We start from the raw sequence: 13,201 nt of genomic DNA on the forward strand, positions 1-13,201 counted from the left end.
AAGTCCCCCAACCCCCAGATTTCTGCCCCTGAGCCTCGAGTGGCTTCCACAGAGTCTCAGTGAGTCAAAAGGCAGGGGCCAAGAGTCAAAGCCAGGGTGCTCTATTGAAGGCTTCACCACTCACCAGTCACAACCCTGACCACCTGCCCCTTCCTGAGCAAGGCTTGGCTGGGGGTGTGTGTGTGTGTGTGCATGCATGTATGTGTGAGATAACATCACTGTCATCAGGACAGCTGTGAGAGTCACACGCTGTACCAGCACACTGGCCCAGTGCCCAGCATGCATTAAACTTAGTGAATCCAAGGCTTTGTTGTGTGTGCGCGTGTGTGTGTGTGTGTGTGTGCTGCACACACCTGAGGACGGGGCAAGGGTTACAGCTCAGCATGCACCGTGTGGGCACCCACTGCTCTTTAGTTACCTCTTTCTCACATCCACTGTTCTACCCCCCGCTCCTGGCATGCACTGAGCATGGCAGGCTAACAATTTTATTAACACACTACTAAAGAGAGTAATAACCTACAGGGGAAAAGAATATGAAAAAATACATATGTATGTATGTATAACTGAATCACTTTGCTCCACCCTTGAAACTAAAACAATGTAAATCAATTACATCAATTTAAAAAGGGAAACAAAGGAAGAAACCCTCATAGACATTAACACTCATGCTGCAGTTACTATACTGAGCTGAGTGGACACCATTAAAAGATCACTACTTTAACCTCCTTTACTCTGTCCTTCGGAGAAGGCAGTGGCACCCCACTCCAGTACTCTTGCCTGGAAAATCCCATGGACGGAGGAGCCTGGTAGGCTGCAGACCATGGGGTCGAGAAGAGTCGGACACGACTGCTCGACTTCACTTTCACTTTTCCCTTTCATGCATTGGAGAAGGAAATGGCAACCCACTCCAGTGTTCTTGCCTGGAGAATCCCAGGGACGGGGGAACCTGGTGGGCCGCCGTCTATGGGCTCGCACAGAGTCGGACACGACTGAAGCGACTTAGCAGCAGCAGCAGCACTCTGTCCTTCATAAATTCACACATAACACACAAAACACCTTTTCATTTTCAACAACATACATTTCTGCAGATAAAAAAGGTGACCCACACTTTCATTTTCTTTATTTTTCATTGATACCGTATGAATACAAAGTTTCTATAAAGCTACAAAATGTCTACCACTTTATCAAGAAGGCATCAAAATGTGTCACTTTGCAAAGACATGAAAACACCTGCAGGAACTGACACAAAAATAGCATTTTTAGAGTGATGAAATAATTGCACTTAACTGTCATGGATATTACAGTTATCACACATATGTACCGCGAAAGCTAGAATACATTTTTTTTTTTTTACAAAGCACTTTATAAAAAAATTCTCTGCACACAAACCCTATAATTTTCATATAACTATCATACTAAAGATAAATTCACTTTAAAGCCAACACTTAGAACATTTTTAAACAAAAAGGTACCAGTACCTAAACACAGACATTAACAAATACAAGAATACTGTACTGCCAAGAGGTTTAACCAAATGCCTTTTGAAAGCTTCTGCAAATAGGTTAAGAAAACATATGTGAGAATTTGCACCCCCCACCCCCCGTCTCTCCAATCTCTCCAAGAGGAAGCTTACTGCCCAAAGGCAGACTCCTCAGCCGGATCCCAACAGCAGTACAATATTGAAGGAACCACTGAGCAGATGAAACGCTTACATCACAAGCCCATTTTATACACGTGACACGAAGACACAGACTGAGAATCCCATTAAGTCACTGAGAATGTGAACAAACACACGTGGCAAAAACCAATTTACATAAAATGTAAGCATATTCATAAGAATTAAAGGCTATTCAGGTTTCTTTTTTAAATGTTACAAAACTTTTTTTTTGTCATTTTTAGGCACGTAGTTTTTGTTTTTACTTGTTTTTTTCTTCCTTATCTGCAGTCATGAGCCTACTGAGAAAGGCCTACGGAAGGGACTCTTTTAAGGAGGTAACAGGGAGATTTTTTTTTAAGAAGTGCAGTTCATATCTAATTTACACAGTGAAACTAATCACAGAAAAGGACTGAGGCAAAAAGGAAAAGAGAAAGAAGAAAGAAAGGGAGGGAGGGAGAGAGAAAACCAGAGACTGGTTTCCAATTGATTTATACCTAGATTCTGTCAGCCTCTCTTAAGAAAAAGGGGAATGAGAAATTTTCACAATGGAAGTCAGACGAAAGAGAGCCAGCCTGAGAGAGGTGGAATCTTTTGGAATCTGACCCCACTTAATGATGAACAGAGAGGGAAAATGAATGCCATTTCAAATATTAAAATGATGGAGTGGGGCATATGACAGACTCAATGCAAATTCACAGAGAATAAAACAAGTTAACAGCTTAGGAAGTAGGACAATAAATACAAATATTTCATCTTATTTAATGGTGCATGACTTCAGTGAAACTATCCTTTGCAATGCAATACATTTTAAATACAAACCTTCATTCTTAACAATATAAGCAATGAGTTATTGAGAGAAAACTATTGCCAAAGAAAGCACAGGAACAGTTGAAGAGGGAAACAGGAAAACAAATATTTGATTAATTTCTTCCAAGTTGTGGTGTAGTCTTGACATGACAGGGAGGGGCTGAATTCAAGCAGCTAACTATAACTTGTGTTGAGCAATTTTCCTTTTCATTTGACTTTTTTTTTTTTCATTGTATAAACTTCTATGAGCACTCACAACTTGGTGTGGATAGAAATCACTCCTGAAGTTTCAGAGAGCCCAAAGAGGGTATTCTTAAAGACACCAGGTAGAAACAGATGGATTATACACATTCAGAGGCTAACTTTCAACGATTCTAATGTCATTGTAAAGTCTATATTGGTAAAGAACAATCTTTTTTTTTTGTCCTGGCTTTTATTTGGCTGGTGTTTTTGCCTTCTCGTCCTTTTCACTCCTCTTCCTCCCCTCTATCAGTTTTCCCAATTTACGCAAAGTTTTGATAAAAGCCAACAGGGACTCTAAAAGAGTTGCCCTTTAGAGGGCTGGAACATTCTTTGAAAATTCCGAATTGTGAGTGGTACTCTTTGGGAGTTTCTCATAGCACATTCAGACAACACTCAGAGTCAACATTTTCGCCCTAAGAAGAACACGTCAATTGTGATGACCCTAAACCATTTTTTGTTCTGCACTGTCATCTCAGTTTGAGGCTTCCAACTTTCAAAACGGTATCACTGCGTAAACCGGAGAAGTGCGCGCTGGCATCTGAGTGGAAAGGCAGGCTCTACAGACTGAGCACAAGCGTACGGAGAAGGTCACATCTGTCCACTGGCTGACAGCCTGCGGGTTGTGTGCAAGTCCCCTCGGGCGGACGCAGGGCTGGGTGATGGGCAGAGATGGCGTACTGGGTCATGGCACACAAACATACCAGTTTCTGGGGATCCTCCTGCTGCCGTGGGCTCCAGGGCTGGGAGTGGTGGGGGGGGTCCCCTACGGCGTATGATGCACAGCAGGCGGGGTCCGTGTCGTGCTCTTGTGAACAGAGGCCTGTCGTTGGTTATTCATCCCGGTAAACCAAAGGCATTACGGTGATCTCAGAATATTTTTGGTCTCTCTACAAATTATCATGATTATGGCAGCACTTTTCTAAGCTGGAATCTCAAACCAAAGGCACTTTCATGCTAGAGTGCAGAAGGTTCACAAATAGCTAAGTTTTTGGTCGTGGATTTAAAAGGCAACATTTAAAGTGTACAATTTGCTTTTCATAGTAAACTATGAAGTTGCAAGACCTTCCATTTTGGTATAGACATTGGACGGTGTGGTCAATGAACTGACTTCTGTTCATTTCGGATTTCAGACCAAGAAGTCAGTTTTCTATAGATATGGAGAAAAATGGGCTTACGAAAAACAAAATGGAAAACAATGCTTGCTTGTTCTGTTTTAAATACTGAGCCGATTAGTAAAGGGACATAGAGAACCGGTGTGAGAAAAGGCTGGCGGCACGACTAAGTATCACTAAGGCACTGCTTACTGAACGCTTTGGCAGCTCTGAATTGAAAACTTCCTACAAAAGTAACAATAGTAAGAGAAATGCTTCCAGCTTACAAAAGGGCTCACAGTTCCGAGGCAGCCTTCTGCACTGCAAACCCTACATGCAACATCGCGAAGATTTAAGGCTTTTCAGAAATGACATGTGCAGGGTTTCGCCACAGAAACATCAACAGAAGGAAAGAAGCAATGCAGACGTATCCTCTTAATGTCACAGGTGTGAACACCAACACACAAAATGGGTTCTAGCCTTCGTTAGCACAGGCGTAGTGTACCAGAGCATACACAAAAATCATACAAGTGATCGGTACCTGGTTTGAAAAGTTGACTGTCATCTTGTGTGATTTAAATAATTTATGTTTGTACAAAAACAAACTGCAAAAGCCGCTAGAGTGTTGAGACCTAAAGAGAAGACTTGGGTCTGTAACATCAAGTTCTGGGCATGGGGGCTGGTTTTTTTTTTTTTTTTTGGCTGGTCTGAGAGTGGGACTTTGCTGCTGGGATGTTTTGTGAAGAGAAATTTGATTCAGAGCCTGTGGCAGGTGAACTGTCCTCGGGGTAAGGAAAAGGCTCATCAGCTTTCCTGTCTGCTGGTGGGTGCCTCCCCAATAGGACCCTCAAGGAAGAAGCAGCATCAACCCCGGGGGATGCTCTTGCTCTGGCAGAAGAAGGGTCTTCCTCTCCCTCTCTTCCTCACTGAGCACCAAAGAGGAACAACCCCCACCAAAAGGCCAAGGATCTAGTGGCAACTAAAGCCTTCCTAGTCAGCTGTCACTGACCAGCACGTGACTCTGGGCAAGTCATGTCTCCTCCGGGTCTCAACTCTCTCATCTACAAACTGGAGGAGGTCACAGGCATACCTCGTTTTCTCACGTTTCACAAATATTGCAGTTTTTACAAATTGAGGGTTTGTATCAAATGAGTCTACTGGCATCATTTTTCCAACAGCATTTGCTCACTTTGTGTCTCTGTGTCCTGTTTTGATAATTTTCACAATATTCTAACTTTTTCCTTATTTTCATATTTTTAATGTGGTGATCTGTGATCTTTAAGTTACTATTGTAATTGTTTTGGCATTTTCCAGCAATATGTTAATTAAAGTATGTGCACTGATTTTTTTTAGCCATAATACTATTGCACATTTAATAGACTACAATATAGTGTAAACCTAACTTTCACATGCACGGTGTGACTTGTTTCACTGTGATATTTGCTTTTTCGTGGTTCTCTGGAACCAAGCCTGTGCTACCTCTGAGGTATGCCTGTAGACTGTGCTCTCCCACAGCTTAGTAAAGAAAAACTCTAGTAGTCCTCTTACAAAATGAATCCTTCTCTCCTCCATCCTTAAAGATGAAGTGTTCCAGAAGTCTCTATAAATTCTACAAAAAACATTGAGTCTAACGCTAAAAGTAGAAGGCCAGAAGAAATTCACTAAAATGATCAAAGGTCTGATTATGAGAACAATAACCTTATGAGAAATAATGAAAATAGGTGGCATTTTCTAACCAGATGAAATAAGGAATCAAGAGCAAATTAGAAATGCTCTTTAAGCAGTATGAGTTGATCATAGGGATGCTGGTAACCAGTTGTCCCCAATTTCCCCAGGGAGGAAGGAAAGACTACTTGTAGCTGAGAGACTCTGTTGTGAAGTAGAAGCTCTGAAACAGGAAGAAACATGGACAAAATGTCATTTGAGTAATATTCCTACCTGTCTCTTGATGGCCTGAAACAAGGCTCCCAGGAGAGAAGCTTTCTCAGGATAAAATGGAAGGAAAAAGAAGATGTCAAATATGGCATTTGTGACCTTTGGATGTAGGGCAGTGCTTTTCAAGCAGGGGCAATTCTGTGGCCCATGGGACATTTGGCACTGTCTGGAGACACTTGGGATTGTGACAAGTGGGGAAAGAGTGTGTCTAGTGGGCAGAGGCCAGGGATGCTGCGAAACCTCCTACAAGGCACAGGACAGCCCTGCACCACAAAGAAGTATCTGGTCCAAATGTCAACAGGGTCTAGAAAGGGTTGAGAAACCCTGGTCTAGGGTAGCTTAGACATTCTGGGATTCTAGGACATGTTTTGAAAAAACCTCGACTTTACTTAGGTCTCTTGCTAAGATGGGAAATGAATGCCAAGAGACCAAAGATCAGTTCTTTAGTTTCTCCCTACTCAGGCTGTGGAAAGTGGCCTCCAAACTCTCCAGTGAAAGCACAAGATGTCCCTGAATCAATCCTGGTAGTGGTGGGTCAACCAGGAGATGGAGCACCCAGCAGACAGCCGTGAGGACAGAGTTTTGGAAAGGCTTCTTTATGGTTCAGAAAGCTTGACGAATGAATAAGACTCTGCCATGAATGGTCAAAGACCAAAAATCAGACTTGGATTAGATGTTGTCACACAAATCTAATTCCAGGGTCTAATTTAGAAGAGACAGAGAAATGGACCAGTGGTTAAGACAGGAAAACTACCTGCCCTGGAGAAACCTTTAGAACAAGACAAGAAGCAAACTTGTTTTAAGAGCAAAAAGTAACCCTCAAGGTCATCCGTGGAGACCCCAAACTCAACTACAAAGGCATTTGGAGGAAGAGGACAAGTATCAGGGGGCCTAGCCTGACTCTGTGAGGCCAGGGTATGACCTACTCTTTAGTTAACAGAACTAGTCTCTGCTGGTGTTTCAGGGTCTCAGTCTATTTGTGCTTTGAAAAAAGTAAATCCTAAGAGCCCTCCTGGCAGCATGGAAGACTTCCATTCCTGGGAGAGAACGTGAACCAAATACCTCTCCCCCTGAAGTTCTGGGATGGCCTGGCTTTTAGCCACATAAGATCACTTGCACCCCTAGGTCCTGAGAAGACTGGGGATAATTTTCAGTAAGATGCAGGAGATGGGAGCAAAAGAAGCACCTGGAAGAGGGGTGACCAAGAGAAGTCATAAGTATGATGACCAAGGGAGAAGCTTAATACTTGGGCCGAAGACCAGATGGAAGGGTGGGCCGCTGGGTCAACTCTTCAAAGGTCCCCTAAGAATCAGGGAACAAACTGTAGTCTGTTTATGGAGGGAAGATGCACACCATCCTGCTGGCTTACGTAAGGGATGTGCATTCCAAAAGGGGAAAGTTCTGCACTTTTTCCTCTGGTCTTCCCAGGGACCAGGGTCATGGGTTTGGGTGCGGTCAGGCTTGGTTCAGCATTCTGTTTCCACAAGCCAGCCACACCCTCATGCTCCTGACCTCAGATACTAGCCAATACATAAGCAGGGTCACAGTTGGTTGAGGGGAAAGGGAAGAGGGTGTGTAGGTTACTTGAATGTGACAGTACAAAGTCTTTTTTTACTTTTCTGGCTTGATGTAAAAGTCTTGACATGCTTTAAAACTTGCAAGACATTTCATGTTCTGTAGTGTTAACATTCCTGACGATTATCAACAAGTCAATTTCCTCCAGGAAAGTGGGGAGTATGCCCTGTCCCCTTCCCAATGTATGGAAGTAACAAGACATGTGACCACACCAAACCATCTCTGCCTGGACAATGCTTTGGAATACATGGGTTGGAAAGTTGAATCTCTCTCGGGAAGGAAACCTCCCAAATGAACCTGTTTGGAAAGGGCAGAGATAGATAGCCGAGCCTCTTCAGCCTCAGTCAACTAAGTATTGTGACTTATTGAGAGATGTCAAGAAAATGGGTGTCCTTAGAGAATACACCAAGATCTACGGACACAGACTGAGAAATACATATATCAGCACCTAGCAAACTGAGTGACACTGAACAGATGTTCAATAAATAAGTGTTGAATAACTATATATGTATATGTGTGTATGTACACACAAACACACACACACACACATAGTTACAACAGGTTAATATGCATATTGGATCACCAGAAATAACTTATCCACAGGCTGGTGAGTATGCTTGTGATGTTCTGGGGAGCAGAAATCCTAAAACTGATGAGCCTTTGCAAGTTTGGTTTGATGAAATTTCTCCCAGCCACAGGGTTTTCCATAATTTGCAGCTCACAGTGCAGTATTCATGCCAATTTTGAATTTTTGTTATTAAATTTCAGTGGTTCAAATATTTACTCATCTTAATAAAAAAATTTGGTTGTCCATATAAAATATAACTGCACACACAAGACTATAAACATTGTAAGCTTAGATTTTCAGTATTTATCTACTTATTGCAAAAAGAGCCATCTTTTTTTTTCATTAAATAATCATCACATTAGTACAATACAATTTTATATTTTTTAAATATACTATATATGTTAAGGATAAGGGGTGAAGTTTTCTTCCTCTGTAATACCTGTTTCAAGAGTTTAATGGATTAGGAGATTAGTTTTAACCTTGAGGAAAAAAGTACAAATTTGTCTCATTAGGATATTTCTACCAAGTATTTCTTAAGGCTATATTTTAACATTTGGTTTCAAAAGGAAAGAAGAGTTTCATTTAAAAAATAATTTAGTGAATTACATTCTTTCATAACTTCCACCCTAATTAGTTACAAAGATAAGTCTAAAGATTCTTAGTTTTGTGTACTAATTTACATTTATATTTAAAGATTAATTTTACTTGTATCTTAAAACAAGAATTTTATGTTGGAAAAAAAAACACACTAAATACATTTGTATAAACGCTGTAAATGTCCAATGGCAAATGCTCTGTCTCAATTTTTTTTCCTACCACAATGAGAAACAGGTCTCTGCAGACAGAGACTTGGGTTCTTAAGGTTCACCTTTCCGAGGAATCGTGGGCTGTGGATCTGAATAACACACAGAAACAACTCAATTTCTCTTTTTACAACTGTACCAGAACTTCACAGCTACAATGAGTATGAACACATGAAAAAATGACTTCAAACAGGATTTAGAAAAATCGGGGTGACCTCAGGGCCAGGGCAGCACCCCTGCATGGTGAGGTTTACAGTCAGTCGTTCGATCATGGAGAGAGTGTGTGTGTGTGTGCACATACGTGTGTGTGTATATACAGATATCTATATATATAAATAACCACGCTTAGTCCTTTACAAGCCTGTAAATATGATGCTGTGCTCCATGTTCACTATTTGAAACTTCAAATACACAGGCCATGCACAGGAGAGTTTCTTGTGTATCCCTGTTTGTTACCACCTGTTAAAAAAAAAAGTGTAAATGGAAAAGATTGTGAAAAAGAAAGTACATGTATATATGTATGTATGTACAACTGAATCACTTTGCTGTATAGCAGAAATTAACACATTATAAATCCCCTACACTTCAATAAAATTTTTACAAGTTTCATATATATACACACACACATATATATCTGTATCAAACACCACATGAATAAAAATATTCCACCTGTACCATGATGAAATGGTTTACTCGGAGACGGATACAGAGTCTAAAGTTCAAAAAGTCGGTTAATTAGAGATCTATTCAGCCTCACTCTGCCCCCTCCTGCACAAACTCAGGATACTAAGGGTCCAACTTAAATCCTATCTAAGTTTAGTTACCATAGGTAAGAAAGACCTTAAAGATGCGGTCTCATTCATAATCTGAGCCTAAGAAGACACCACAAGAATTAGTGTGAGTTTTTTCTGAGCGGGGAAGGCTGTGACTTTTTTTTTTAACAACATAGAGAATTTTCTATAATTCTGTCCCATAGGACAGTCATTTATCCTGGGAACTGTTTCCTATCTTATCCCTGAACTTTACTAAATTTTGTTGCACAATAGTCAATGGGAGACATAGCTCTGTGAGTGACTTAACTCACCACTACTTTAACATGTAGTGCCTGGACTCAGTGAAGCAAGTGCTGAGTAAAAGAACAGTCATGCAGTTCAAACCTATGCAGTTCAAGGGTCTACTGTATTTGCTGAATGGATGGAAATTCACAGAATAACAGCCACCATCTGTTGACTGTTAGCCATGCATCTCCTCGGTATTGAACACTCTGCAGGAAGAATCTCATGTAATATTCCAACTCCAGCAGCAGGTATCATTTCATTCCCGTTTGACAATGGAGGATGCTTGGGGTTAATTTGTTTAAGGTTGTACTAATGTCAACAAGGTGCTTCCCTCCTAGCTCAGCTGGTAAAGAATCTGCCTGCAATACAGAAGACTCCAGTTCGATTCCTGGGTCGGGAAGATCCGCCGGAGAAGGGATAGGCTACCCACTCCAGTATTCTTGAGCTTCCCCTGTAGCTCAGCTGGTAAAGAATCCGCCTGCAATATGAGACCTGAGTTTGATCTCTGGGTTGGGAAGATCCCCCGGAGAAGGGAAAGGCTACCCACTCCAGTATTCTGGCCTGGAGAATTCCACGGACTGTATAGTCCATGGGATAGCAAGGGTGAGACACAACTGAGTGACCTTCACTTTCACTTTCAATGTCAACAAAAAACCCACATCTTCTGACTCTGAAGACCTTTTTCTTACCTGTTATGCCATGCTGCTCTAAATAAATGAATGCATACAATGATGAATCATCTATTTTTTCTGGGTAATAAAGTTTTTCCAATACTAACATCCACCTGCTTTTCTAGTCTCACTCCCTGCCACTTCCCTTACAGATCAAATACTCCAAGTGTGCAAGTCTTTCATGACTGAAATCTCTCTCCCTCATCCCCACATCCAAACAAATGTCATGTTCTGCTGCTTTTACCTCCTCAAGAGTTCTTAATCTATCTTTTCTTCCCCACTGCCACAACCCAAGGTACCAGCAAACCTGATCTGGACTCCCCTACCAGGAGTCACCCTTGCTGGGCACCAGTTCCATCTGCACACAGCAGCCACTGTGACCTCGAAAGAGAGAGAAATCTGACACCACCACCCTCCTGCTTAAAACCTGAATGGACTCTTTTGAAATTCAGGATGAAGAGAAAGCCTGTTCTCACCCTACAAGGACGAGCATGAGAGACAGGGCCCGGTCCGGCTGGTCCTACCTGCCCAGCACCCTGCTTGCAGCCCTCCTTTCTCCCTGTGCCAGGCACACTGCTGTTTCCAGTCCTCCCAGTGCTGCATTTCCTCCTACACGCAGCATTCTCTCCCCTCTCTGCCTATTTAGCCACCTGGCAGACACCTTTCCGTTGTTTGTTGCTCAGAGAAGCCCTCCCTGACCTCTCATTACACACCTCTTGGCACCATGCACCGACCTTTATCAACCATCTGCCACGGCTGAGTCATGCATCTGGTGACTCCCTGTGCTTGACAAACGCCCACCTCTCTCACCAGACCCCACGGTGCCTGCCCCGACTGTCCAGTATGCCGCAGCTCTGCGCCTGACACGTCAGTATGCACCCGTCGAATGACCCTTTTCTTGGTAAAGCTGAAAAATGCATCTGCTTAGCCATCAAGGCAACTTAAACATCATCTTTTAACATCCCCGAGGATTCCCTACCTCACTCAAACTACAGGTGCCTGCTCAGGCAGTTCAATTCCTCTTTTTCACAAGTGTACCACAGCCCTGATGGCCTTGCAAGGTCATCATCTATTTATCTGCCTCGTTCCCTCATCAGGCTCACGTTTCCTGTGTTTTATTTGCGCTGCATTGCAGCAGCTAGCAAACCTCACCACAGTTTAGCTGAACAAATGAAAACACTCTCAGTAACCAATGAAGTGGAGAGGGCAGACTTGAGCACTTTGTAAATGGAGGAAAAATGAGGTCTGGAGATTTTAAGTCACTTAACCAAGGTCATAGGTAGAACTGGGTCCTAAACCCAAGTCTTCTCATTCCATGACCACGACATACCCTGGAAAGTATCTTTTCTATCAGTTCAAATCTTAATTTATGTCTATCACTGGCTCTTTGACCTCAGGGAGGTTTAACATTCCTCTATCCATAAAATGGGAATACAAATGACCTCACAGTTCCGCAGTGAGAATTTCATAACCTACAGAAGATTCAGCATTGTGCCTGGAACCTCTGTGATCTAGCTGACCTTCTTAAAAACTTTCTATGAAAGAATATATCCTATATCCTATTTATGCTTCTTGCTTGAGATGAAGGAGGAAAGAAAAAAATGTTTCTAGCAAGCTGTATGTCAAAGTACGACCTTGAAAGATGACTGGAATCCTTGGCCCACAATTCAGTTAATGTCTTCCTTGGCCTGACTGCCATTATTAGGGCCCTGAACCTACAGGGTCACCTCAATTCCAGAGTCATCCTGATGAAACCAGAGACTACCCTACAGGCCAGTAAGTGCCTGGAACTGGTCCTGGTGACATACAGGTTCTGTATTCAATGATCTAGTAAAACACGTCAACTATGTCCAGCAGCTGTCACCCTGGCCCTGTCCGTAACCCCACCCTCTCCAAGGAATCACTGAAAAGCACCATCTCTGCTGGTTATCAGTGAGATGACTTCATTACCCAGGAGTGTTGGCTTAATGTCATTTTTCTACAGAAAAATATCATTCCTAGCACATATTTATTAAGAACTACTAATTCTTTATAACAAAGGGATTTATGTAGTTGATATGCTTTAAAATTAATTTTACCTGGTAAGTTATTTGAATGGAAGCCGTGTTTTCAAAGAGGCATTACCAATATAATAGTTAATGGGTTCCGTGGGTAATAGATACTCACAACTGTCCCAGGTCATATATTCTTTGGTTGTATTTGAGGTCGGGTTTTAGGGACTGAGGACGTATTCCTTAATGTGCTGAAATAGTTTCACTGATTTGTAAGAAACAGCTAAGACTCCTTCCAGGAGAGGGAGGGTAGCCATCCATTCAGAGAGTTTTGCTTAACTTCTGAGGTTATTTAACCTCCACATAAGGATGCCACACTCACCTTCTGCTCATCTGAGCACTAAGGTGATTCGTATGTCCTTAAGTAGCAACAAAAAGCATCTACAGCCAAGTACCTGCCAGCATCCTAAACCTTGAACTGCTCAATTTTCACCAAAGATCATTAAAGCAAAGGATAATAATGAAGAGTTAGTGAAGGATATATTTTTTAAACTTTCTCCCAGATGACTAGCTTCCACGTTTCAGAGGGACATGGACACAGGAGAATCCACTGAGATTCTCTCCTTGGAATAAATGAAAACAATATACAAAACCATCTGTCTGCCTATGCCTGCCCATAATCACGTGTCTGTGAACTGAGGCCCCCTGTGGCTCACTCACCAATCCCTTAGAGCAATGCGTCTCAGCCTGGCTGCACGCCAGAACTACCTGGGGAGCAGTAAAAATAAACAAAAACCATGTT

At 42.2% G+C, this 13,201-nt stretch overlaps 1 protein-coding gene across 10 annotated transcripts in view; it reads right to left on the minus strand.

The window, feature by feature from the left end:
* Nucleotides 1-1,103: 1,103 nt before the first annotated feature.
* Nucleotides 1,104-13,201, minus strand: part of TEAD1 (TEA domain family member 1 (SV40 transcriptional enhancer factor)) — a 274,377-nt gene continuing 262,279 nt past the window's right edge. For all 10 annotated transcript variants that reach the window (XM_010830611.1, XM_010830605.1, XM_010830608.1 and 7 more), the window contains one exon: nucleotides 1,104-9,138. In XM_010830611.1, coding sequence (XP_010828913.1) covers nucleotides 9,025-9,138 — 114 coding nt within the window. In that variant the 3' untranslated portion in view covers nucleotides 1,104-9,024. The remainder of the gene's footprint in view (nucleotides 9,139-13,201) is intronic.

Source organism: Bison bison, unplaced genomic scaffold (assembly GCF_000754665.1).
Source record: "Bison bison bison isolate TAMUID 2011002044 unplaced genomic scaffold, Bison_UMD1.0 scf7180017864518, whole genome shotgun sequence".
Classification (NCBI taxonomy): Eukaryota; Metazoa; Chordata; class Mammalia; order Artiodactyla; family Bovidae; genus Bison; species Bison bison.